This window comes from Protopterus annectens, chromosome 12.part0, assembly GCF_019279795.1.
Source record: "Protopterus annectens isolate FY-2018-M chromosome 12.part0, PAN1.0, whole genome shotgun sequence".
NCBI lineage: Eukaryota > Metazoa > Chordata > Ceratodontiformes > Protopteridae > Protopterus > Protopterus annectens.
The window spans coordinates 1,576,988,112-1,577,015,945 of NC_056746.1; the positions used below are offsets into that span (position 1 = coordinate 1,576,988,112).

At 40.6% G+C, this 27,834-nt stretch overlaps 1 protein-coding gene across 1 annotated transcript in view; it reads left to right on the forward strand.

The window, feature by feature from the left end:
* Positions 1–27,834, forward strand: part of HID1 (HID1 domain containing) — a 1,473,500-nt gene that overhangs the window by 1,072,034 nt on the left and 373,632 nt on the right. The window contains exon 13 of the mRNA XM_044090525.1: positions 24,526–24,690. Within this exon, the coding sequence (XP_043946460.1) occupies positions 24,526–24,690 (165 nt within the window). The remainder of the gene's footprint in view (positions 1–24,525; positions 24,691–27,834) is intronic.

Consider the following 27,834-nt stretch of genomic DNA (forward strand, 5'->3'; position numbering starts at 1 on the left):
CCTGTGTGCACACGTTCACTCACACCAGCAAACAACTCCAGCACCATAGAATGTGCAGATAACCACAAAGAGTTTAATAGAAGATTAGCCAGGAATATAAAAACAAAGCATGCCAGCTTTCAGCTAAACAAGCCTTCTTCACTGCAGTCTAAACCATTGTCCACTTTGCTGTGTTTTAACACTAATCACAAGACCATGTGCTTCTAATCAGCAGATCGGATTATTTTCTCTGCACAATGTACATTTCTGTTTACAGTATCTGAAAAATATATTGACAGATGTTTCCCTAAATTTAGACAGTGAAACTGCAAAATATCAAATAAATATGTAATCATAGTCTTCTATACAGAAAATATTATAAAAATGGATTTGTGTAATTGTGAGTTTATATTTAAAGTAAATGCATGTATATTTAAAGTAAATGCATAAGCAGCACCCACTTAGTATGCAACTGAATTATTCCTTATGCCATCTTGTGGTCAAATGTATTATAACAGAAAGCTAAAACTAATTGTTTGTGTCTTTCGGCTTTTCCCGGTTAGGGGTCACCACAGTGGAACTCCGGTCCGCTAATGATTGGCAGTTGATTTTTACGTACCGGCTTGCCAGGCCTGACGCACAACCTTCAACGAAGGTGCACCCATTCACGCATGTCTCCACGCAGAAGACGCTCTAGCTAAGAATCGAACCGGACAGCGTCTTACTGTGAGGCGACAATGCTACCGCAGCACCACCACCGCGGTATAGAAAGCTAAGACTAATTTGTGTATCAAATTTTATTCGGTCCAGGGGAGGAACCTCCAAACATTACAAAATCATAGCACTAGCCTTTAAAATAATAACAAAGGGACAGAAAGAGGAGCACGTTCTTACTTTTCACAGTAAAAGATCTTTATTAATAGGCCGTATATAGTTAAGGATACTGAATCTTTAAGTTTATTCATTTAATAAAATATATACTCATAAGTTGGACTAACATTATGAAGAACATCATTAATCTGGGAGGAGCAAGGCTAAATCTGAGGCCTAAAATCATATCAGTATACCTAAATCATAGCAGTTGAGAGGCATAATAATTTCCCTAAATTTGTATTCCACATTTTTTGTTGTTTATCTAACTTTATTTTTTTTTTACCAAGTCCTGCCTAACTTTATATTACCAAAATGTCATTATAGTCAAATGAATAAAAAAAGAAAATCATAAATAAATACACATGCAGTGTCAAATAAGTTATACAGTGGAGTTATTCCTGTCACCATGTGAGGGTTAAATATGTTCTGACAAAACTGAGACAAAAATTATTTAATTCAATCAAGAGGAATTTAATGTCTCCAAGTTTACAATCCACATTTTTTGTTTCTTGTCTACATTTTTTCTCATCACTTCTACCTGTATTTTATTACTAGTGGTGTCAGAAGCTGTGAAAATAAATCAAACATCTTGATGAATATCATGTAGCAGTGTGCGGCTTTTCACATAATAAATCACTGATATACACAGAAGTACATTGTCAAAAGTGGCAGGTAGTTTCGCCCACGTAGAAGGAACTCCATAAACATTTGACTAAATAAATAAATTGAGTACTGCATTTAAAGAAATGTTTAATTTCGTATGTTTTGCTAGCAGTAAGCATGGTGAAATACTTTTGTTTTGCATACATAATTACACATACTCCGTAATGTCTACTGGTTGAACATCCTCTTAATTTGTGCATGTGATGACCGTCTTTTATCATCAGTATCATATATTTTGACATTTTTGGTCAACATTTCTTTTAAGAAAAATGACAATAACTGGTCAAAATTGATGAAAAAGGTCAGATGTTAATATTGGCCAAAATGTAATAATAACCTGAGTATCTTCTGAGTGTTAGTTCCTTAAGTAGCATTGAGACATACTGTCACGGTATTTGTTCATACTTTCCTAATACTTTGGTAATTCATGCCTGGGAGAACATATGCCCTTTCCCTTGTTCTAGATCAAGCTAATAACTCCTGTCACTTAACTTTCTTTCCAGTTGGTCAAACCTATTTTTAACATCATGGTTATCACTGCATGTCCTGTGAATCTTCAGAAGCTGAGATGTGGAGATATTTTGTATCATTTGCTTAGGATGACAACTGTCACCAGCTATTGAGGCATTTCTCCTGAAGGATTTCTTGGAGATAGTGCAGAGGATTAAGGCTGTGAGCTGTAGTTCATGTGGCACACAGCTCAATTCTGTCAGCCCTCATTTGCCTACTGTGTGAACTTGAGCAGGTCACTTAGCCTGCCAGTTCACTTGGTTCTTCCTGAAAAAGATTTGTATGTACAATGGGCCTACCTGCCAAACAAGTGGGTGATGATTATTATCATTATTATTATTATTATTTTTGGAGCAAAGTAGTTCTAACTTAGTAACATTTATATCAAATAGTCTATGGTGAAAAGGCTATTTGGCTGAAAACCTGAAAACAAACTTACAATTTTAATATGTATTAAAATGTGACAAATCATTTAGACTCCCCTTCCATATAAGCAAACAGTAGTCTAAAAACTTCTGCCATATTTCAGCTTTAGGCAGCTTTGTAATTCAAGCAATGTAGTTAAAAAAACACATTAATTAATCTGCACAGGTTGGTGTAAATGTGACACCCATGGACGTATTCCTCATCCATAAAGTCAGTTTTTACCAAAATACAAAAAAAAATTTCCAAAACAAATTATCAGACAAAACGTTCTGGAAATTGTATGTATATAAAGAGTTGTTTCCAAAACTGAACTGCCTCATAACCTATTGCATGATGTATACAAGTATATAGGCTCTGCACATCAAGTATTCATAAATGCATATCATTACCAATCAATGGTAATATTGCCTGTAAGTATTAAAAATGCAGTCTAGTCTTTAATATGTGATGTAATGTGTACTGTGAGAGGTTTAAATAAAATTGCAGTAGTTGCAGGAGGGGTTAGTTGAACCCTGGCCCGAAACAATAGGTTTAACTGGCACTGCAGAAACAAACTTGTGTATTTTAGACAGTAAGTAAAATCTGTGGCTGAATCATTAACCACCAGATCCCACTGTAGTGAGCAGGAATCAGTTTTTCTTTAAATGACAACTCAAGTCCATAGTAGGATCAAGATGTTATCTTGTATAAAATGCTGAGCTGTCTTTGTGCCTTATCCTCATATTAACTTTTATTCCATATAACAGCTGCACCCCCTTATCAGCTTGTGTGACAGTGATGAAAGTCATTCTAAAGTCTTGTCAGGTTATAGCCATGTTTCCTAAAATCTTACCCTGACACATGTGTAGTACCTTCATAACTCACTTTTCAAATACACATAGTGTAGGATGGTTGGATGGGTTAGATTTATGAAATCTAAACTGTTGTTTAGATTAAACACCAGTATTCCTTTTATCATGATAGTAAAACTTCAGTTTAACAACCCAGGAAAATCCTTTATGTCCTTAATAGTTCCATACTGTGAAACAAAAATGATGTGCACAAAGTTCAAACTTTTATTAAGCACAGATACCACTTCAGCATTAAAAATGTTTTCATTCAAATTAATAACCAGTGCATCAGTGTTCAGATTCCTTCCAAGTCAGCAAAATCTGTAAAGTTGTCCATTACATCCTGTTCTGTGTTTATTGTTTTTTCCTGCCCATTGTTGTACCTAAAAGTGCGATGGAGCCATAATTTGGCCACTGGCACAGTAGCATAGCTATGGCAGGCCCAAAGGGGCAACTGCCCTGGGCATAAAGTATTAGGGGGCACAATCGGCCATCCCACTACAGATCACACTTTGATACATACTGTCTTTTAAAAGCCAGTATTGATTTTGTAGAAAAACCTGAGCACAGTAGGGCTCTGTATTTAGTCTAAACTGTAGAAACTGCTTGCCGCAAATGTAGCAAGCAGTTAGCTGTAGTTAAAAAGAAAAGAAGATTAAGAAGATTGTTTTTTTTTTTTTTTTTTTCTCAACTAAAATCTGAAGAGTGATGATAACAGGCAGGAAGCAGAAATGGAACCTGGTTGGCTCTTGCATGTCAGGAGTCCAAGGCACCTGACTGTGGACTTTTTTTTTTAATTCTCCTCAGCTGAGGAGGGGTGAGGCTGGGATGCAGAAGCATGACCTGTTCAGTTGGCTGGCTTCTGCATTTCAGGAACACCAGCCACTAGATTGCAGACTTTTTTTTTTTAATGCATCTTAATAATGTTGCAGAGTGGCATATTGAGTAATGGCTTTGGGCATTAGATGAGCCAGCTCTGTCTCTGACTTGACATTAATCACTACAGTTATCTGTGTTGGAAGAGGCATGCGAATCTGATGTATATTTTGAAGTTTTCAAAACTCACGTGATTTTTTTCAGTTTCCATTTGTACATATTAGTAGAACCAGAAATGCTTCAGTATTGTCTGTGGACAAGTGCACACAGCAAATCTGCTTTTTCCAAGTGCGTGCTACATCAGACTTATAGGCATTCAAGTCCCATTTAAACTTCTTAATTTTTCTAGCCTACAGTTCAGTATCATGCAGTGCCATCTTTTTAGTAAAACCAGCAAGCCATGAATCGAAAAACAGAATAAAACAGGTATCAGCTTAACAAGACTTCTTCAGTGCAATATAGACAGTAATGCAGTCCGTTGTATTAAAAATATAATTGCAAACAGCTACACAGCGTATGCTTCTGTTTGTTTACAGCACTTTAAAATATATTGGCAAAAGTTGCCTTAAATGTGAAGCGAAATGAATAAAAATAAAAATGATATATATATATATATATATATATATATATATATATATATATTAATGCATGGACAGTGTCCATTTAGTTATACAACTAAGTATTTTCCACACTAGAAGAACTTATGAAAAACAGACATCTCATTACTTGCATTACTGAATTTATTTATTTGGTGACATGTTTGTGTTATGCCTTCTATGTGGGTGCGCCTACTTGTCAATTTTGACAATGTATTTTTGTGAACATTAGTGATTTGAGATGTGAAAAATTACCAAGTGCTTTATATAAAAGTAAGGTTGTTCATTAAGATGATTCCTTTATTTTTTAGATATTGACACTTTTGGTAATAAAAATGTAGGTAGTAGTGATAAAAAAAGAAAGTTAGACAAGAAAGAACAAAATATGGATTATAAGGGGCAATTTATCCCATGGAATGAATGAATTTTTATAGACAGGTTGTGTTAGTCCAATGCCATAAAATATGTGACCATTAGATGATGTCAGGAATAACTTAGTTTTATAAAGTACAGTTGTGTAAAATCTTACCATAACAGTAGATGTCTTTCTCTTCATTGTTGCAGTATTCTACGTAGAAGGGATCTCTCCACCAGGGCCAGAAATTATCTTGTATGCACCATACATCACATTTATGCTCCCCACACAGAAAGTAGGGCATAAAAGGGACGTACGGATGCAACTACCCAGAACTGAATTGCCCCAGAAGAGAATAATCTCCATAGGACAAAGGAGTCCATGCGCATCCAGAAGGAAAAAATGCAGAACAAACATGAGGGGGTTGAAGGGAGAGAATGAATGCTGTAACAGTGAAGAGAAGGACATCTATTGTTGTTGCAGTATTCTGCATAGAAAGGAGAATAAATATGCTCAAGAAACAGAATGGGAGGTGGAAGGCTTAGAAGAGCCCTCAACAAACCCACACAAAATGGTTTCACCAAAACCTGCTCTGGCCCTAGAAAACCATATCCAAATTATAATGCTTAGTAATGCTGCGGTAGCGTTGTCGCCTCACAGTAAGACGCTGACCGGTTCAACTCTCAGCTAGAGCGTCGTCTGCGTGGAGACATGCGTGAATGGGCGTACCTTCATTGAAGGTTGTGCATTAGGGCTGGCAACTCAGCACGTAAAAATCAACTGCCAATCATTAGCGGACCGGAGTTCCACTGTGGTGACCCCTAACCGGGAAAAGCCGAAAGACACAACAAGTAAAGTTATGGATGGAAGACCAATAGCAACTTCAAGGAAGGAATTGGTGTCCAACCCGTTGAAGACGGCACCAGAAGAGGCAACAGCCCTAGGGGAATGGGCTCCAACAGAAGTAGACACAGGTTTGCCCTGAAAAGAATAACAAAAGGAAATTACCTTAGATATCCAGGAGGAGATGGCTTGCTTAGAAACAGTCAAATACAAAGACCTTGGATGAAAGGAAACAAAAAAGCTGATCAAACGTATGAATAGTCCTAGTTTTATCCAGCTAGTACCTGAAGTGTCTGTGTATATCCAGGGTATGCAGGACCCTCTTACTAACAGACTGAGGAGAAGGGGAAAAGGAAGGGAATTGTACTGAGTGATTCAAGGACAACTCATTTGCTATTTTAGACATAAAACAGATTTAAACGCGTCAGCAGCAGCTGTCCCAAAAAGATGTTTATTATCCAAAGGAGCATCCAACAACTAGGCCTTAATGTCCTTAGGTTGATATTAGAGACGAAGCCAAGAATAATGCCTCATGATGGACCCAAAAGCCCCAGCCCCATAAGAAGCATCAGTAAGATTATAGCTACACTTCACTTAATAGAGTGGTGAGCCACTTGAGAGGCAGAACCTGAAAAAGATAAGGCAGAGTATTTGCCTTCACTGTCAGAGAGGTCAAAGGTAACCTGACAAGCTAGAACATACCTGGTCGTGTGCGTCTGGTAATTAATAGCCATAAAGGCCAAGGTGGAAGCAGTGTAAACTTTCTTACCAGTCCTGGCCATTCTCCTACTGTCTCTATCAGAAGGCAAAAGTGTGGAAGAGAGCAAATGTTTTAGAAGGTTTGTCAGAAGAGACTTGGCACCACAGCAGGATCAGCAGAAGGACATTTAGATAAAAATTGACAGTCCTCAGGAACGTGTTAGAATCTGTCAGGTTCCTTGGGAGCAGGAGGCTGAGAATCAGGAGACTTGGAAGCAGCAATGAAAGTATCTAACAAGGCAGCCAACACAGCAGGAACTGCTGATGGTTTAGGAGTATCCACCTGAAGCAACTCATATCTTCTGTGAATATCAGACACTTAAAAAGAATCCCATTTAAAGATTTCCATTATCCTAGCAATTGTGTCCCCAAAGGAGAATTCCTGAAAAGGAGACTCGGGGCTAACAGATGCCTTCACCTTTGGCTTATGGTTCTGATGAAGAGGAATCTGTGACGAATAGGACAAAGACCCCTCACCAGACACTGAATCCTCATCCAAACAATTAAAAGTGGTAGAGGAACAAGGAGGAGCAGGTACCAAAACCCCATAAGGAGACATTATGGCCATTAAGGCAGAAAACAAGCCCTGAGTAAACTCTTGCTATTCCCTTTGATCATCCTTAGGATGGACCGAAACATGCTTCAGTGTTTGTCTTTTCTTAGAAGGGATATCAGCCCTAACAAATACTGGAGGTTCCGACCCACGTTGAGATTTGATAAGAGAAATCAGAACTCCTTCCCTAACCAATATTTGCGGAATCCCTCTAGGACTGTCTGTGATAATCAACTGCGGTTCCCCCTTGATGTCTGGAGCAGACACCTGCAAAGCCTCAGAGGACTTGCAAAAAGACAGATCCATCCCAGCCTCCAATGGGGCTGTGACAGACGAATCAGACGTAGACGCCGAATGACCTACAGAGCTATTATCTGCTTCAAGAGGGGAAGTCCGGTGGAGATTGGACAGCTAAAGAATCTTTTTGAGACTTCTTGGTGTTCTTCTTACCTTGTGGGAGCATCTTGGGGTTATAGGATTCTGCCATGGTACCTTGGGCTAACCGTTTAAGCCATTGGTTTTCAAGATAAATGGCCAGGGAAGACAAACGGCTTCAGTGTGTCTTGGGCACAAATGCCTTACAGATACTGCAAGAGGTATGGTCGTGGGAGGCACCCAAACAACGATCTTTATGAGGAATCTGCTTCCCACGCTGACATTTACCCTTGTTGAATGACATGAGCAGTAGATTGTTGTTGTTATCTTTTGGCTTTTCCCGGTTAGGGGTTGCCACAGCGGAACTCCGGTCCGCTAATGATTGGCAGTAGATTTTCACGAACGCCAAGGTGCCAGCTCAATGTTCAACCTTCAACGAAGGCACACCCATTTATGCATGTCTTTCGAATGCCCACCCAACCGCGGGGAGGACATGCAGACTCCACACAGAAGGCACTCCCCGCACTCCAGCCGAGAATCGAATGGGAGAACCTCTTGCTGTGAGGCAACAACGCTACCGCTGCGCCACCGCGGAAGTCGACATGAACAGTAGGTAATAAAATAAAATACAAGACCAAGATAAAAGAAAAAAAAACAATCCCAATGAATGGGGTACTTATCTGGTGTTGCTAAATATTCAGTACAACAACAAGGCGTTCAGGCCAAATGGCAAAAATGGTGTTCAAACTGGCGACAAAAGTTCTGGGTAGTTGCATTCGTACATTATTTTTATGACATGTTCTGTGCAGGGAGCATAAATGTGATGTACGGTGCATACAGGACCTTTTAGGCTTTTGCATACTCGCCAGTTGTCAGGCTGCCATAGGCGGGAAGGCCTTCTATGTAGAATACTGCCACAGTGATATAGAAGGACATTTGAACAGACATTGCATGTGGATTTGTTTATTTTTTAGTTGTTCTTCATTTAACTATATTGGCACTTTGAGTAATATAATTTTTGGCTGGAGTGAGAAAAATGTTTAGATAGAAAAGGAAAAGTATGGATAAGAAACTAAAGGGGTATTATATTCCCTTGGATTGAATGAAATTTTGTACTCAGATTTGTGTCTTGGTTTCCTGCTGTAAGACGGCACCTGGAGTAATTCAGTGGCATAACTAAATGGGTTCTGTTTGTGCATTTATGTATGTATTTACTCATTTAACTGTAAATGTTTAATTGCATGAATCCTATTTACAAAAATTTTTGCAAAGAAAAATATGTTTGCATGTTTATTTGATGTTTTCTGGTTTTGTTGCCCATATTTAGGGGAGCTTTTGTCAATGTATTTTCTGTGCATTGTAAGCAAACAGAAACATGCACTGTGAAGAGAAAGTTATTGATTTGCTGATCAGCAGCACATGGGGTTAAAATTCAGCAAAGTGTTTTGTGGTCTAGATTGCACAGAAGACGACTTTTTTAACCAAAACCTGGTTTGATTTTTTTTTTGATTCATGGTTAATCTCCCATTAAAGTTTTTTGGAGTTACTTGCACATTTTGGGTGTTGAAATTGTTTGTTAGTGTATTTCTTGGTTACAAGTACACACACACAGACACACACACACACATATAGTTTATTTATTTTACGATAAGCAGGGTAATAGACTGATCTTTATAAAGATACATTTCAATTACTCCACGGGGGAGAAAGTAATACAATTTTTTTTTTTTTTTACATTTTTTGATCCCTGTATCAGACTACTAGCTACTCCAGGGCTGCTTCTTGTCCACCACGTTTACTGGACCCAGTTAGCCAGTGCAAACTAACTCCTTGCTTAGATTTAAAAAGGCGAATTTGGTTAAAGTAAAAGGTACAAGTCCGCTGTATTGGAGTAAGCAGAGGGAATGTGCTGAGTGGGTTTAACACACAGCTCTTTTGCACTGACAGTATGTGTGTCTCATTGGGATGCAGTGACAGGGTGGGGGTGGCACAGAATACTACCCAAAAGCAGAAGTGCTTGTCTCATGCAGTCTCATAAGGTGAAAGTGCCAGGATAACATAGTGCTGCAGTCGTTAACATTGATGTTTCAATACACCTGATCCTCCAGTTTCATTATTGACTCCATCATTTTTTTTTTTTTGTTATTATATCAATGTGAAATTTATTCTTCATGTATCCATTTGAGTTTTCTCTGGGGTCTCCAGTTTCATTCCACATAGACACATGTAGGTGTATTGTTAGTGTTTGAGACTGTCCAGAAGTGGGTGTGCGTGTGTGCGTGTGTGTGTGTGTGTGTGTGTGTGTGTGTGTGCACGCCTGCGCACATGTGAGTTTGAGATGAACTAGTGTGCTTTGCACTTTTTGCTTGCTGGGATAGGCTTTGGCATTCCACAACCCTGAGTTACATTAAATTGAATAAAACTGGTAATGGTGCTTAGTCAGTCAAAGGTTAAGGATGTCGCAACTCAAAGCAGATGCATGAGATTTGATCACATCATTCATGCACTAATTTTCGGAGGTCTGTCAGTTTAAACGAGATTTGAAGATTCCTTACTTACTTGCTAGACTATAAGAGACATTGTATTTTCAAAGACATCACATTCTGTGCTGTTTAGGGCCAGGACACACTGACATGTCTGGAAGATTTGTACTGCCATTTTCATATTCAGTTTCCCAGTATTTTGCAATGAAGATGCATTTATCTTTTTTCTTAGTGTTCCCTGCCATTGTATGTTGACATACAGTTGTTTTTTAAAACATTTTGCATATCTTTTTCCAAGAGTTTTCTGTAAACAGGATGTCATATTCTCTTCTCTGGGCTTGAATTACACACCCAAAAGTTTACAATGTTTTGCTTGTCATTTATTCTACTGAGTATAGCAGGTAGTATAGAGCATTTCCTGATATAATGACAAGACACTTTCTTGCAAAGATGAAAGACTTGGATCAGCAAAAAGAAGGAAACCAGAAAATAGTGAATTAAACTGAACATGTTTTATAAAAGTATGCACCTGCATCTCTTACAAATTAACAAAGACTCAAGACTTAATTAGATTGTTACTATTACAATGCCCATTTACATACCGGTGAAAGTGTCACATGATAGCTTCTTATGATTAAACATTATATGCCATAATAATGAAAAAAAATCATTTAAAATCTTTCTTTTCGAATTACACATGAAATTAACACTTGGCTTTAATTCTGACTGCAAGCATCTACAAAAACTTGCCATTTATATGTTCATAGGTACTTACCAGGACTGTTCATCTCTGAGGATCTTTAGAAGCCTAACCATAAATTTACAAGAACTTTTTAGCCCTTAAGTTATGTGTAATCCATACATAAGCAGAACATTTACATGTTGCCCTTATCCATATGGGACAAGGGTGCTGTACCAGGGGTAAATTTGCAGTTACCCATCCATTCATCCAGATTATGTTTGAATAATGTAAGAGAAATACTTTGCTTTATGCGGAGAGCAAAATGGTTCCAAAGAAGTGTTATTCTCTGTGATGCTTATCTGTCCTGCCAATATGTTGTAAAAGAGATTTAGATTTCTTGAGTGGGTGCTTATGCCCCCATTGGACTTTCAAATGTGTGGTAGGTCTGAGAGAAAAGGGTCTGTTGAGGTTCTGTACTCAAAGCCGAGAATTACCCCTCCATAGCCATTTGACACCAAGTAGAGGTACAAGGCTTGGAGATGGTCAGCACTTGATTTTCTTAGTAAGAAAATGTAGGCATTCAAGTTGTATCAAGTGTTTGGACAGGTGCATATCGAAAGGGACATTGTACTCACTGATCGACCTGATGAGTGTGGAATACAATAGAATGATCACATCCCTGGACCAGGATACCATACCCTTAGTATTAAGCTGTGCAATGAAAAAGGACTTTCTTAATAATTGTGGATAAGTTGTGATCAAAAGACAGTTTGTTGCCTGCATAGGTTCTAAGGTCTCGAACTGCTGGATCAATTTTCATGGGTGCATTGTCAGTGTGACAGTTACCGAAGTGTTGTTATATTCATAATAATCCAGTTCTTTGTGTCTTCTCCTCCTGTTTCACATTAAAAGGCATATGGTCTGCTACAGCAAAACAAAAGTTTTATTTAAAACTGCAACACTTAAAGGAATATCTTTGTAAAGCATTTAAACAGTTTTTGTTTAATTGCATAGGCATTTTCTCATGTTGTATTACACACTTTGTTTTACTTATGTAGAGTGAGTCAGAAGTCAGTTACATTGTAATATAAACTACATGTTCACAGGCACCAAGTAAAATGCCCAGGTGGTGTGTACAGGCTTGTCATATGTTGGCAGAATAAAAATTAAAACCTTTCATTGAAGTACCTACATGTATTACCTTACTGACAATTTTTATGTGCCTTTTTGTAATCATACCACCATCATAAGATGGACCTTTTTTCTCTCTTTCTGTTAATAAGCTTGGACCACATCCCCCTCATGCAACACCTCTGTGGTAGCACTAAAAGTCTTCCATAAATGTAACCCATTCCTCCTTTTTCCTAGTGTTGTTACTAGACCTAACATCACTGTTCAAACTTTCTAGCATCAAGCCTTCTGTGTAATCACTCAGCATAAGTCTTTTGAGTATAGCTTTGAAACAGCTTTCCCTCTGTGAAGTATTAGTTATTAAAACCTTAGATATATATATATATATATATATATATATATATATATATATATATATATACCAAACATGTTTTGCCACATTTGCCGTCATATGTAGGAGATGGATGCTCCCAAAATGAAGCAAAGAATTATTAGTAGCATTTTTATAGCTAACTCACACACTTCAGAATTATGTTCCTTACTGTTTTTGTACACAGCTTTGTCAAGAAAAAAATTACTATGACTAGCATGTTTGTGTGAGAATTCTAAAAACTGTGTAGTGGAATTAAGAAATTGTACGAAACTGTCTGTTCCTTGCCATATGCGAAAGATGTCACTAAAATGATTATAAAGCTTTACCTTTTGAAATTCTGTTTGCTTGTATAAAAAAAAGCTTCCCAGTGTGACATTACCAAATCAATAAAGGTGAGAAACATGTTAGTACCCATGGCAACCCCAGTCTTCTGTTGCCACTGTTCACCTCTAAGTAAAAAGAAATGATCATTCACTAAGTAATTTTGTCTTACTAGCAGAACACTTATCAGCATTTATTAACGTATTACACACCCATTATTTTCCTGAATCTTGGGGAATAATTTGACATTGATGGTTTCAAAAAGGCCTTGGTCCATTGCTAAAGGAACGTTTTTCTTCTTTGAAGTTTAAAGAATCTCAAAGATATAGTTGCTAAGAGTTGAAATTTTATAAAACAGCCCTATCCACAAAAACTGACACAGGTTTCATCTCAGATTCTCTTGCTGAAAGGTAGACCTGATTCATTTTTCTAGATTCTCAGGATTCCAAAAATCCTGTCAATTACAGGGTCAGTCATCTGGAAATAAAGTGCATATTTCATCTGTTAGCACCCCATTTAAAGAAGTTATCATAAACTCAATTGTAATCTAATCAGTAACTTTTCATTACTTCTGACTTGCTTACTCTATGATAAAAGCTCACATCACTTAATATGTCAAGCATTTTAGCGTTGTATGTCTCTTCAGCTATAACTGTTAGCCCCCCACCTTATCTGTCATCATGAGGGGCATTGTTCTCTCTCATGAAATGGAGGACGAAGCATCTCCATAATTTTTGGATAGATTGTAATTCTTATTCTGAGGTTTATAAAATAAACTAGCAACTTCTGAATACCCATCTTGCAAATGGCCTCAAAGGCTTGTATTACTAGATGGAGGAGGTAATTAAAAATACTAGTTATAACTAGTTTGTCTCAAAGCATGCTTTATCCCATTCTATGAAACTTAAAATCCCTGAAGATAAATTACAGAATTTAAAATTAAAAGACATATTGGACAATACATTTTCTGACGTTGCTGTCTCGGGAGTGTAGTTGTTGCTGTCTCAGGAGTGTAGTTAGTTGTCGACCACTTCTGCGCAGTTCACGCTGCATTGCTTCGGCCCAGCTCCCATTTACCAAAATAAATATATTCTGTTTTGCTGTCTGTAGTGTGGTGGCCTGGATTGTTGCGGTTATTAAGTCTAGGTTACATTTGCATTGTTCATTTAATGAGACACTTTACTCATTAAATGAACATTTCTAAGCATTGTGGGGCTGCCAACATAGTGCAGTGTAAAAAAAAAAAATTATATATATATATATATATATATATATATATATATATATATATATATAGTACAGAGTAGACAATATGGAGTCCAGAAAATGTGATACAGTGAAGTTTTGAAATGCTTCCTGAATAATGAGGGCCCAACAGGGAGTGGTTCTGGTAATCTCGGTGTTGACTTATTTTAAGGCTTTCAGCTTCATCAATGAAAGGAGTATCCTTATACCCTCCTAGCCAATTTAGGTGCATGACTCCCCTATTAAGTAATTCCTAAAGGAAGCAAGAGTCATAAATCAGGACACAACCTGATATTAAAATAATCTGATGGAATGATTTAGATCTCAATACCATTATTGTCTATACCATCTTTTGAGACTTTGGCCTCATTAGTGAAAGGCATATGCAAATTTCCTCTCAGCAAATGTGACTTCCCTCTCCCTAAGTGATTCCTGAAAGCAGAAGGAGGCCTAAATCAGAGCCAGCCATATGTCAAAGTATTTGAAGGACAGTGAATGTGGCTGGCTGTACCTCAGATTTTCTTTTCTGCACTGCTGAGAGGTTCTGGAAATGCTACATTAGATTTCCTGAGGTTTTAATATGTACTGTTATGATATGGGAATTGTTCTCCATTACAGTTACCAGTCACTTCATTGTCTGTAGTGCACTGTGAGTGTAAAACTGGCTCTTGCCATACATATGCATGAGCTCCGTTGCATGGCATACTTGTAGAACCCCAATACTCTGCTAATTAACTGCTTAAGGATCCGCATAGCTGTTTTCTTAAACTGATGAATTATGTATTACTTAAAATGTTCTTTCACACTGTTTGACTTACCTTTCTTACTCTGCCAATTTATGTGTACATAGTCCTGATGCATTTCCCCCCAATTATTCAACTTGCAGACAGTTTTTCAATAAAAGCCTTTGTAAGGTGCTGTTATTCCACATTGCTGATCAAAGACACAGATGAGAAGAGCTTCTTCTTTTTCTTTTGGCTGCTCCCATTAGGGGTTGCCACAGCAGATCATCTGTTTCCATTTCTTCCTGTCCTCTGCATCTTGCTCTGCTACACCAACCACCCGCATGTCCTCTCTCACCATGTCTATAAACTTTGTCTTCGGTATTCTTCTTTTCCTCTTACCTGGCAGCTCCATCCTTAGCATCCTTCTCCCAATATACCCAGCATCCCTACTCAGCACATGTCCAAACCAATGCAATGTCACCCCTCTGGCTTTATCTCCAAACTGTCCAACCTGAGCTGACCCTCTAACATACTAATTTCTAATCCTGTCCATCTTCGTCACACCCTCTGCAAATCTTAACATCTTAACTCTGCCACCTCCAGCTCTGACTCCTGTCTTTTCGTCATTGCCAATGTTTCTAACCCATATAACATTGCTGGTCTCACTACCATCTTGTAGAGCTTCCCTTTCACACTTACCAATACCCATCTGTCACAAATCACTCTTGACACTCTTCTCCACCCTGTGTGCAATCTCTTCTTCACCTCTCTTCCACACTCCTCCCTCTCATTCACGCACACATATTCTGTCTTAGTCCTGCTGACCTTCATTCCTTTCCTCTCTAAAGCATATCTCCACCTCTCCAGGGTCTCTTCAACCTGTTCCCTAGTCACACTACAGATCACAGTGTCATCCGCAAACATCATAGTCCACAGGGACTCCTGTCTGATCTCTTCTGTCAACCTGCCCATCACCATTGCAAATAAGAAAGGGCTCAGAGCTGATCCTTGATGTAATCCCACCTCTACCTTGAATGCATCCGTCACTCCTACCGCAGACCTTATCACTGTCATATTGCCCTTGTACATATCCTATACCACTATTGCATACCTCTCTGCCACACCCGACTTCCATAAAATACCCCAGTTCCTCTCTAGGCACCCTGTCATATGCGTTCTCTAAGTCCACAAAGACATAATGCAACTCCTTCTGACCTTCTCTATACTTCTCCATCAACACCCTCAGAGCAAGCATCGTGTCTGTAGTGCTCTTTCCCCGCATGAAACCATACTGCTGCTCACTAATCAGCAGCTCCCTTCTTAACCTAGCTTTCACTACTCTTTCCCATAACTTCATGCTGTGGCTTATCAATTTTATCCCTCTGTAGTTACTACAACTCTGCACATCACCCTTATTCTTAAAAATATGTACCAATACACTTCTTCTCCACTCCTCAGGCATCTTATCACTTTCCTAGATTTCATTAAACAATCTGGTTAAAAACTCAACTGCCATCTCTCATAAACACCTCCATGCTTCCACAAGTATGTCATCTGGACCAACAGCCTTTCCGTTCTTCATCCTCCTCATACCTGTCCTTACTTCTGTCGCAGTTCCTGATTCACTATCCCCACATCATCCATCCTTCTTTCTTTCTCATTCTCTTCATTCATCAGCCCCTCAAAGTACTCTTTCCATCTACTCAACACACTCTCCTCGCTTGTGAGTATGTTTCCCTCGTTATCCTTTATCACCCTAACCTGCTGCACACATTTTTCCCCACTCTGTCCCTCTGTCTAGCTATTTGGTACAAATCCTTTTCACCCTTCTTAGTGTCCAAACTTTTATGCAACTCAGCATACACCTTATCCTTAGCCACCTCTGTCTTCACCATATGCCTCATCTCCTTGTACTCCTGTCCTCTTTTTTCATCTCTCTGACAATCCCACTTTTTGCCAGCCTCTACCTCTGTATACTCTCCTGTATTTGCTCATTCCACCACCAGGTCTCCTTGTCCTCCTTCCTCCATCCAGATGTCACACCAAGCACCTTTCTAGCTGTCTCCTTTACCACCTCTGCTGTGGCTGCCCAGCTATCTGGTAACCCTTCACTGCCATCCAGTGGTTGTCTGAACTCCACCTTACAGTCATCCTTTTTCAACTTCCACCATTTGATCCTTGGCATTGCCCTCACTCTCCTCCTCTTCTTCTTGACCAACAATGTCATCCTACAGACTACCATCCTGTTCTGCCTAACTACGCTTTCCTTGTCACCACTTTGCAGTCTCCAATCTCCTTCAGACTGGCCTGCCTGAATAGGATGTACTCCACCTGTGTGCATCTTCCTCCACTCTTGTATGTAACTATATGCTCCTCCCTCTTTCTAAAGTATATATTCACCACAGCCATGTCTATCCTTTTCTCACAATCCACTACCCTCTGACCTTCAGTATTCCTCTCCTTAACACCATACCTACCCATCCCCACTGTTCCCTTCACCAACATGCCCATTAAAATCTGCTCCAGTCGCCACTCTCTCACCCTTGGATACACTTTCCACCACTTCATCCAACTCACTCCAGAGTTTTTCTTTCACATCCATTGTACACCCAACTTGCGGAGCATATGCACTGACAACATTCATCATCACACCATCAATTTCCAGCTTCGTAAATATTCAGTCTATCTGATACTCTTTTCACCTCCAAAACACTCTTGACATACTGTTCCTTCAGGATTACCCCTACCCCATTTCTGCTCCCATCCACACCATGGTAGAACAATTTGAACCCTCCTTTGATACACCTTGCCTTTCTCCCCTTCCATCTGGTCTCTTGCACGCACAATATATCAACTTTCCTTCTTTCCATCATATCAGCTAGCTCTCTCCCTTTACCAGTCATACTGCCCGCATTCAAATTTCCTACCCTTACTTTCACACTCCTAACCTTCCTCCTCTTCTTCTGCCTCTGGACATGCCTTCCCCAACAGTAGCCCAATTTCCACCAGCAACCTGTTGGCTAACAATACTGGTGGCAGTCGTCGTTAACCTGGGCCTCGACCGATCCGGTATGGAAATCTGTAATGTTGCCAGCATGTTTGAGCTGGTAAAAATTTTACACCGGATGCCCTTCCTGACATAACCCTGCCCATTTATCCGGGCTTGGGACTGGCACGAAGAAATACAATGGCTTGTGCATCCCCAGTGGCTAGGGTACACAGGTGAGAAGAGCAAGAGTTGGAAAAAAAAACTGTTTACCATTTATTAGTAAAGGCAAAGATAAGCAGGATGAATCTACTACCCATATACTTGTATTTGGTCAGGAACCTGCTTTAAACCACCTGCACTAAACTATCAGCACAAAATAAAAAAAAATTCTGAGTTGTCTGTGGGATGCCAGGCTAACAAAGTTTGGCAGAAAGAAATGGTGTGCTGATCACTGACCCACAGTTGCTTTACCCAGAAAAATATTTTAAGTTTATTTATTGTCTCATTAATTTAACTGGAGCACTAACTACATGGGCCAAATATATACTTATGAATTTAACAAGCCAGTTAGAATACATATATAAATGCAGGGGTGGCGGGTGGTACCTGAACCAACAACAGTCATCATATGCAGTCTGATTAATAGAGGATTAACATGATGATCTGTGTGGACAGAACAGCAGGTGCATGTAGTTAGAGATGCAATATTAAAGTCTGAGAATAATGTACCTGTACAAAGAAAGCATTCTGCTCAGACATAAATATTTCACTCACAGGTGACAGGCAAAGGAAACAACTTCTGTTTTATATTGAAACATATTTACTCAACTGATGATAATCTTGTATATTGGGCCCATGTAATGCTCCAGTTATACTAATGAGACAGAAAAATAAACATAAAATATTTTTCTGGGTAACGCAATTGAGGGTCGATGGGGATTGATCCCACAAGCATCCACAGTGTGAGAACAGAGACTTAACATCTTAATCCAACGGTCTACCTATACAAGAGGACGCTTGCACAAACACATTAATAACACTGAACAGTGATACTACTATCTTTGAGCTGTGGCAGCAGTGACAGAATTGTCACTGGTCTATGAAAGTTATACATTTTTTGAATTAATCCTTACTTCTGTTAATGTTAAATGTGAGACATTATGAAGTATGCGTACTCACCCTGATGCTCTGTCATGCACTCAGTTCTACTCCTGTGCATCTATTCCTTTAAGTATATATCTTCAGGGGGTATAGAAATACAAGGTCATTTTGTAATGTTTGAGGATGGCACACTAACATTTTAAAGGTGTACTACTATAACATCTGTACTTACAGTGTGTAGGTGGTGCCTGCTGCTTAGCTTCACCCTCTCATTGGTGTAGGAGGTGAGGATTGTCACACCTCATGTCATTATAATGGTGACAGCAGTGTCCCCCCCCCCCCATGTGTGGGATACCAGTTGAACAGGTGACTGCCTGAAGCTACTCCAGGCTTCAGCTTTATACTGAGACCCTTTATACCCTTCTTGCAGGAGCCTGTGCTTGTAATCCTGATGGAAGTGATGGAGAGAGGTTTGTCCTCTCCACACACCACCAAAAGGAGCACGGTCCTCTACTTGTCCAACCATATGTTTCACTTGTAAGAATGTCCGGGGAAAAATGGCAGAGAATTGGTACCCAAATCAGTTTCCTTGTGTCAAATCCTTCATGCACAAATTGGCAACTCATTTGTTCAATGGATGACAATCCCAGAAAGTATAGCTACTGTTTTATTATGGGTCACGGTGTCAGTATAAAGTATGAAATGTAGCAATTCACAAAGTTAGTGAATACTGTTAACAAAACATACTGTATGGTGACTCCATGAGCAGGTGATTAAATATAGAATGACCCTCCTCAAAAAAAGCATAGGCTGACTGAGCATATGCAGTGCTGCCCACAGGTATCCAGGTGTGCAGATGGCATCAGGTAGTCTTCTTCATAGTCATTACCAGGTGTGTTCATCTTGCAGATTGAGGAATTCAGAAACCTGAACCCTAATTAGCATAATCATTGAGCTCAGCCAGGTGAATATACATGATATATGCATGATGAGAAGCACAGAAGCCTCCTCATGTTGCTGAACAAAATACTTGAAATAAGACTTTGACTCCCGCTTAAGATGACTTTGAAAAGCAATTTCTTCAGCCTAATATATCTATTTGTATACAGTAAGTGCCCCTTCTTATGAATCCATCCATTTCTACTATGGATGCTACTAACTGCTACTTAAACTGCTGACTATAAGGGATGTAAGTTTGTCAGTACTTTTAAATATGTTTAACACAAGTCTCTTGAGGGAGAAATTGCCAGTCAATCAAATAGTAATCTGCAGGACTGTTCTGGATGGGAGATGCACCCTAACCCCATATTCTGATCGCTGTTCAGTGCAATTTTAGTATTGCATGTCTTACACACATATCAGTAGGCAAAATATTTGTAACAGTAATAGTAACAGTCATGTGTCCTTGGTCAGTTGCAATTCTGTGATTGTTTTTTCGGGAATATGTGCTCAATAAAGCTAGATACCTGACATTTACTTAGAGTGTGGACACAGATGTCTGTCAAGCACAAATATGGCATTCTATATGGCCAAGGAGGCAAGTAGTATTGTTAGAATTTGTAAGGCCCATGTTGAAACATTTTAATTCCACTGCTTTCTATACCAGCAGAGCAATGCCAAAAAAGCAGGACCGCCCAGATAAGGCGTAATGCATCAGTTGGGACATCAACATCCACCCATAAGCTCAAATTCTCCAATGCCAAGACTGAGGCGGTACTTCAGGCCTTCTGTCTCCATGGCTGACATCTCTTTGACATGCATGCAGATGACCAGCCCTACCATGATGGTTCCTGGGCCGAGATTATCACCATTGTGAATGTGGTTGGTGGGCAGGACCACTTCCATGTCTCCTGCAGGCAGGACCAGCCTTTGTTCAATTGGTGCCCTAGGCAAAAGAGCTCCTCAGTGCCCCCATCCTGGCATACCTACACCATCCAGATTACTGGAAAAGCGCCCCTGCTAGAGTGGTGCCCTAGGTCCAAGAGAACAGATTACAGTGCTTCAGGCAAATGCAGAAAAGCAGAAGACAATCTGGTGAAGATTTGGGACAGAAAGAAAGCAAGAGGAAATGAGGGTGTCCAGCAAAGAGTTGGATGGATTGTGTGAAAGAAGACCTGTGACAGATAAGAGTCAAAGAAGGCAGGAGAGTGTCATTGACTAGATAGAGATGGTGACAGTTGACACAACATCCTGACCTCATGTAGAAAATGGAAAAAAGGGTGTTGGTGATGATCAGGTGGGGGGGTCATCGATGCTGCCACTTCTCATGAAGATGAGGGAGTTCTTGGCCTCTTTTAAAGCGAGTGCCACCTCCACAGAACCCCAGAGCTGCACAGGTCCCAGAGAGTATCTACTGTGGATGCCACAGTTATATAGTCCTATTTGAGTATTAATGCCTGCAAGTCCTCCGTACGCTGTTGTGACTGTAAAACATAATAAAATTTGTCTGACTTACAGTGTACAGGTACATCATGGATTCAACCGTTCTGACCATGTACACAAGGTATGACCAAGGATATCAGTTTTTACCTTAATAATGATATCAGTTGCATGTACACTAGTGGTGCTGGGTCCTGCTTGCACAGATAGTTAGTGTTTTGGTGTATCACAGGTAATTCTTTTATCTGGTACCAGCCTTGTGGAACTGTGCTGTTTGATGTAGGTGGATCTGCAGTCTCTGATAATGATGCGTGAGGCAGAAATGGCAGAGTCAGCTGGTACAGAATGTGTGCTGAATGCAGGGAATGTGACCACCGCATTCTCAACACAGAACATGGACACAGACTCTGACTGCGAATACCCAGACTATCTAGACATCAGATAGAGGACAGGTCTGAATTTGCCCCTAGCACTCATGGACAGAAGGGTCCATATGGTGGAGGGGTTGGTAATGGTGCTCACTGGAGACATGGTTACTACCTTCCCCTGAGGTTGGTGTGTCACTGACTGCAGTTCAGTGTATGTACAAGGCCATTGTACAGGCACAGACTAGTGCCAACTCAGCCATGGCAGAGATAATGAGGGTCATCCAAGATGTTCATGCTGAACTATTTAAGTGTTTTTCTCATATGTGTGATTTCTTGGCTAGACTGAATCACACACTAAAACATGCAATTTCTTCTCTGGCTCACCTGCCAGGGGCAAGGGTTAGAGCTGCTCATTTGCTACATTTATATGGTGTTGTCCACTCACAGAAGAGACCATCCTCATAGCCAAGGTCTTCTTCATGCTGGCACATCTCTTAGCAGATGCACACCTGCATCTAGCCAGGGTTGTGGTGCATCTAGTGTAAGTCCTGGCAGAGTGAGCTGTAATGGGTGTGGGCATATGAGAGTTGCTGAACCCACTTAAATGCATGCCATACACAGTACTGCAACTAGTGCCGAGGCTGTGTCCTGCAGACCCACACTCGCATTACAGCTGCCAGCACATCACACACCTTCAGTGCCCAGTCCATTCTCAGTAGTAAACTTCCCCTCTCCCATACCCACACTGACACTTCATACTTCTCAGCACTTGCATTCACACACTTCCCTGTAAAAGACCTACACATCTGTATTTCTTTATCCACCTGTGCCAATGATAACTGTGTTCTGCTCTTTGTACTTTACTTGACTTGTCTGTATCTGATACACGGTGTAGCCAGCCTATGCAATGTAAGCACAGCCTGGTGTTGTTTTTGCATGCATCATTTTTACTGTAGTGTATCTGCTTTGCTCATGTATACTGTGTTGTAAAGCTGTGTGCAGTCGGTTGCCTATTTGCTAGTGCCAGACTGTGCCAGTCTCCATCTGACATGATCATCCCGTTCTGTTGTCTCTTTGTCTCACTCAGCTTCTGCTGCCTGTTTTTCTGGGAATTGCTGGCCCTGGAAATGCTCACTTTGCCTGCTGTATTTGCTTCCTAAGTGTACTGTTGTGTAACACTGCACACATTGATACTATTTTTGCCCATGTGGTAATGTCATACTGCAAGGCACCACTGGATGATTCCAGACAGAGAAAGTGTGTCTTCAGTAGCTCAACCATATGCTCAATAATGTTGCTGGTTTGCAATTGTGCATGGTTGTTCCTATGGCCTTTTGCATTTTGTGGATTGCTTATGGGTGTCATGAGCCAGGTTCTGTTGCATATCCAGCATCACCAATATGAAGCCCCTGCGGGAAGTAACTTGTCACAAACCATTGGTACAATTCACAGGTATGCCAAATGTGGGAGTTGTGATAATTGGCTGGATAGCCTGAACAAGTATTGTAGGTGGTACCCTGTGCGTTATACACCACCTGTCAGTTGATGGAGTGCTGCCCTTTACATTTACATACCAGTGTATTAGTCCACCAAGTAGAGTTTTTGTTTCAATGTGGGTATAGTCTATGGCCCCCCAGTTCCTCAGAGAAATGGTCTGTGTCATAGAAATCCTGAATGTAGTTGACTTTTTCCTCTGGGGTATCCTGGCATCAAGAACCTGATGAGAGCATTCTCGAGGCAGAGGCCTGAGATACCCCAACTGTTACTGAAAGGTCTTTGTAGGTAATATGCATAAAACCATACATACCTTAGAATCCACTGGGATAAGTACTGTGTGATACCCATAAGGATGAAGATGAAGTCAACACTCTTCCACAATTTCTTGGCTGGTGTCCCTTTCATCATGGTCATGGTCCACAATGTGGATGTTGTGGGGCCAATTAAATGCTAAGTATGGTCAGATAATGCTGTGCCTCCTGGGAGGGATGATGCACATTGCCTGTTGTAGCATCTGCAACAAGAGCCTCCTACCGATACACATTTACTATAGCTGTGTCAAACCCTAACATAACCCTGTGATTTACTCAACCTGAACATGGGCATTCAATCAAGTTAAATATGCAGTCTGTGCATCTCCTTTGTGTGGCATTTAAATGTTTCTGAATTGCTCTGCCATCTTGTTTTGCTTCATTATACAGCCATTAGACTATAGTGTGACCGACTGCACTATATGAGATAGTCAATTTGTTTAATCTTGTCTTCTGAATCGCATACACCCTGCTTCTTGGACTGTTTATCACATTCATTTCCTTAAAGTGATGCATTAAAGGTCTCTGAATCTGGCCCTAAGTCTTGTTTCAGTGCTTTGAAGCACATTAATATGTTATCACATGTGTTTTTTTTTTACGTGGAAGGTGGAGTTACCTTATAAAATTAATGAGCATGTGATGGAAGAATTACTGATAGGGCAGGTGAACGGTTTAAGCAAATAAGAATTTCTCTCTCTGTCTTTCTTTCTCAGTTCCATTTGTGCCATTCAGCACATCAGGCAACAAGCGTCCCTCCAGGCACTCGTCGTTTCTGTAGCAGTTACATCTTTACGGGGACAGGTTGCTAACCCAGCACCCAGCTCTCCACAGAGGGTGTACCGCACACTCACACCTAGGGCCAATTTAGAGTGACCAGTCTACCTACTGCATGTCTATGGAATATGGGAGTAAACTGGAGCACCCGGAGGAAACCCACGTGAACACAGGGAGAACATGCAGACTCCGCACAGTATGCACCCCAGCTGAGAATCGAACTGAAGAACCTCTTGTTGTGAGGCGTCAGTACCAACCACTGCACCGCCCATAAATTAGAATTTGCTAGAGTTTATATTTCTGGATATTTTAACTCTTATTATGTAAAACAAAAAAAAATGGAAGTGCTGTTGTAGAGCTGTAGAGGCATGAATGGCTTGAGAAGCTGTGTGCATAGTCATATTTTAATAGTCTTGTGCAATAAGGGTAATAGTGAATTAAGTACTGTTGTAGTTATCCATGAATGAATGACTATAGCTGATAGTTTTCTTTATCTGTCTCATCCCAGTATCTCCATACCTGAAGAGTTTGTCCATGGTTGCTGCTAACAAGCTGCTGCATCTTTTAGAGGCCTTCTCCACCAGCTGGTTCCTCTTTTCAGCACCCCAAAACCACCACCTCGTCTTTTTCCTGCTAGAGGTCTTCAATAATATCATTCAGTACCAGTTTGATGGTAAGGAAATCTGATCTTTTTAACTGCATGCATTAAAGCAAATGTAATTTGTCTGTATGGCACATAATAAACTGCATTAAGAAGTAGTTTGCTGTAAGTATTCTATTTACTCATGAACTGTTTTATAGAGCACCACTCAGTGAATTTCTTTTAGTTGTGTGAAGAAGATGCTGCACCATTGAAGGAATAAGTAAAATATTGATCCAGTGTTCTCTTCAGTCTGTCCTCAGCTGATGGGTCTTTGTATCTGACTTAGGCCACTCCCCAGACTTTTGGATCCAAGGCTTAGGCTTCTCCCTTACTCATAACCCCCACTTCATGTACTTACTTACTCCAGATCTCGTTTGTTACTTGAATGCTTCATAGACAGATTTCTTTGCTTAGTGTGAGATACTGGTCAGATAAGTGATTTTCCATTTTTCCTTCCCTTTTCTTAACATTTAGTGTGCGTTTCTTGTTCCTCTCCTCCCTGTTTAAAAAAAAAAAAAAAAAAAACCCTTAGTCTTAGTGTTAAATTTTTTTCCCTCTTAATATTGGTATGCCTTATGCTGTATTTTTTTTTTGGATAAAGTGTAGCTGCTACTTGCATGTTTTTTTTTTTTTTTTTGGTGTTGTCCTTTTCTGTTAGCCTTGTGTCTTTCTAGTTTGAACAGTTGCAGAGGATGTCTGACCAGGCATGCTGTTATACAAAGTGTGTGCCATGTGGGTGTAAGATTCTTTCCCAAGAAGCCCACTCTGAAAGTGTCTGTTGTCCAGGGGCTGCCCATCTGGAGTAGGATTGCACTGTGCTTACTCTGCCTTCGGGCCAGAGCTTTCTCTGATAGGGGATCTAAACTTGCCCTTATAGGGCTTCTCCCTGCTGCCATGGGGGAAGTTAACCCCTCTTCATCTTTTGATTCTTCGCCTGCTTTAAATGACATCAGGAAAGTCCAATGAGAAGGCAGAGGAGAGAGAAAGAGAAAAGAGTGGGAGAAAGGCAAAGTCAGAGAAAAGGAATCCTTGAGAAAATACTCTCCAGATCCATCAGACTGGTCTGGACTAACTCTAAAAATGTCCAATTCTTCAGACCTGGCCTTCATTTCAGAGCCTAACAGAGTTAGATCACCTACTTCTCCTTGCCTGGAACCCAGATTCTCTTCAGATCCAGTCAGCCCAGGTTCAGATCTCTTTTTCTAGAGGAGAGATCCTTCCAGACAGTGTCAGGACCCCCCCCCCCCCCTTATGGCTTCTTTTATGAGATCAGTGTGGTTGTCCAGCAGCTTGTCTGAGGCAAACGTCAACAGAATGATTAGGGGATTTTTGAGGATCCAGATCCAGCTAGGTATCCTCCCATTGCCAACCTCTGTTGAAGTGTCTTGAGTTGTCCCTTCTTCTCCTTTGGTCATGACTCCTTCCCTGATCCAACCTTCCGATTCCACGGTCCCGGAGCTTAGTGGACATTAAGGTTAGTCAATGTTGGGTCCAAAAGGCTGGGTCCCTTTGATTATGTCTCCCAGTCAACTCTTTTTCTGACTTTGTTGGGTTTCAAAGCCGAGGTGTTGGGAGTGCTGCAGGGGGTGGGGATTGAATCTGAAGCTTTTGGATCAATCACTTCCCCTCAGCACATCTGTCCTTAACAGCTCAGCTCCTAAGTCAGCGTCTGATCTGACCCGAGTGGGTTCTCGCAGTTTGCCTTTGTCTAGTTCCTTGGAACCAGAAGGGATGATTTCAGGACCTGTTTCACCATCGGCATTAAAGGCTTTTGAGAAGGTGCTCTTACAGCGCAGGGAGCAAATTTCCTTTCCCTAGTGAGATCACCCATTGCCCCCACAAGGTTTTTCAAGTCCTCTGTCCTCTCTTTGTCACATCAGGACAGCAAGCCCTTCATAGTCACTCCAGGTTGTAGACTCCCCTTCTGCTTCAGAGTATTCTCCAGAGCATCCTGCCAGTAAAGTACACCACGAGCATAAGTGCAAAAGGAGGCATGTGGATTCCTGTCAGGAGTCCCCTCATTGAAGATACTGATTTTGATGAGGAGGAGTGGTCCCCCAGATCCTTCCTTGAGGATAGTTTCCTTTGTTGAGATCATATAATTACTTAGATAAAAGGGGGGGGTCACTCATGCTCCCTCCTAGAAGGAATTAGTATTCTTTGAGGCTTTTGGGGCTGGCCAGTCTACTTCTTAGTTGGTCCCTCCCACCAACAAACTGGTGGACCTGATTTCCAAGCAAGTGTGGAAGGAACTGGATGTAGTTGAACCAGTTCTCAGTAAGCCAGATAAGATATTGGTTTGTCAAAAAGATAAACCTTTATAGAGCAAGGGTTGCATGGTAGAGACCATGATGGTAGCAGCAGCTACCTAGAAAAAGCTGTCTGAGGAAAGCCCTATTGTCCACCCCCCTAATAGAAAGTCTAGGGCGTTGGACAGATTCAGAAAGCAGGTGTATGGTTCAGTCAATTTTTTTCTTAAGGTGCTGAATTATGTGGAAGACAGGTAATCAGTGGGTATGCTGCTGGCTACTCTACAATTCCAGGCAAATGTATCCATGCACCTTATCTCTAATGCAGCTGATGACACTTTGAGAGGGGTAGGCACTAGCATGCTTAAATGTGTCTCTGTGACTTTGTGGAGCACTTTAAGACATTCTTCATTAATGCCCTTATGATGGATCCACCTTGTTTGTACTGAAAGTTAAAGAAATGTTCTCTAGAAGCGAGCAGGATGGCAAGACCTTGCCTGCCTTTGGAATTCCCTTTTCTACCCCCACATCCCTTCCCCTCCGTGGATCATCTCCAGAAACCAGCTTTCAGTTTCTTGATGCTAGGATACCCTTGGAGGCAATCGGGGGGGGACACTTGACTGTGCATCCCTCAGCCTGGATATCCATAGCCCAAGATTTATGGGTGCAGAGAATCATAACCAGAGGGTATATGATTCTCATTCTGTATCATCCCCTTTACTCCAAACATCTGGATGTACCATCCATACAACTGAAGGCAGCAGCTCAAGAAATAAAAAAGTTGCTAGACAAATGAGTCATCCAGGAAGTCCTACCAGACCAGTGAGGATCTTGACTCTATTTAAGATTCTTTTTGGTGCCAAAGAAAAATGGGGGGGGTTAATCAACCACTTAAATCAGTATGTGAAACAGACAAAATTCTAAA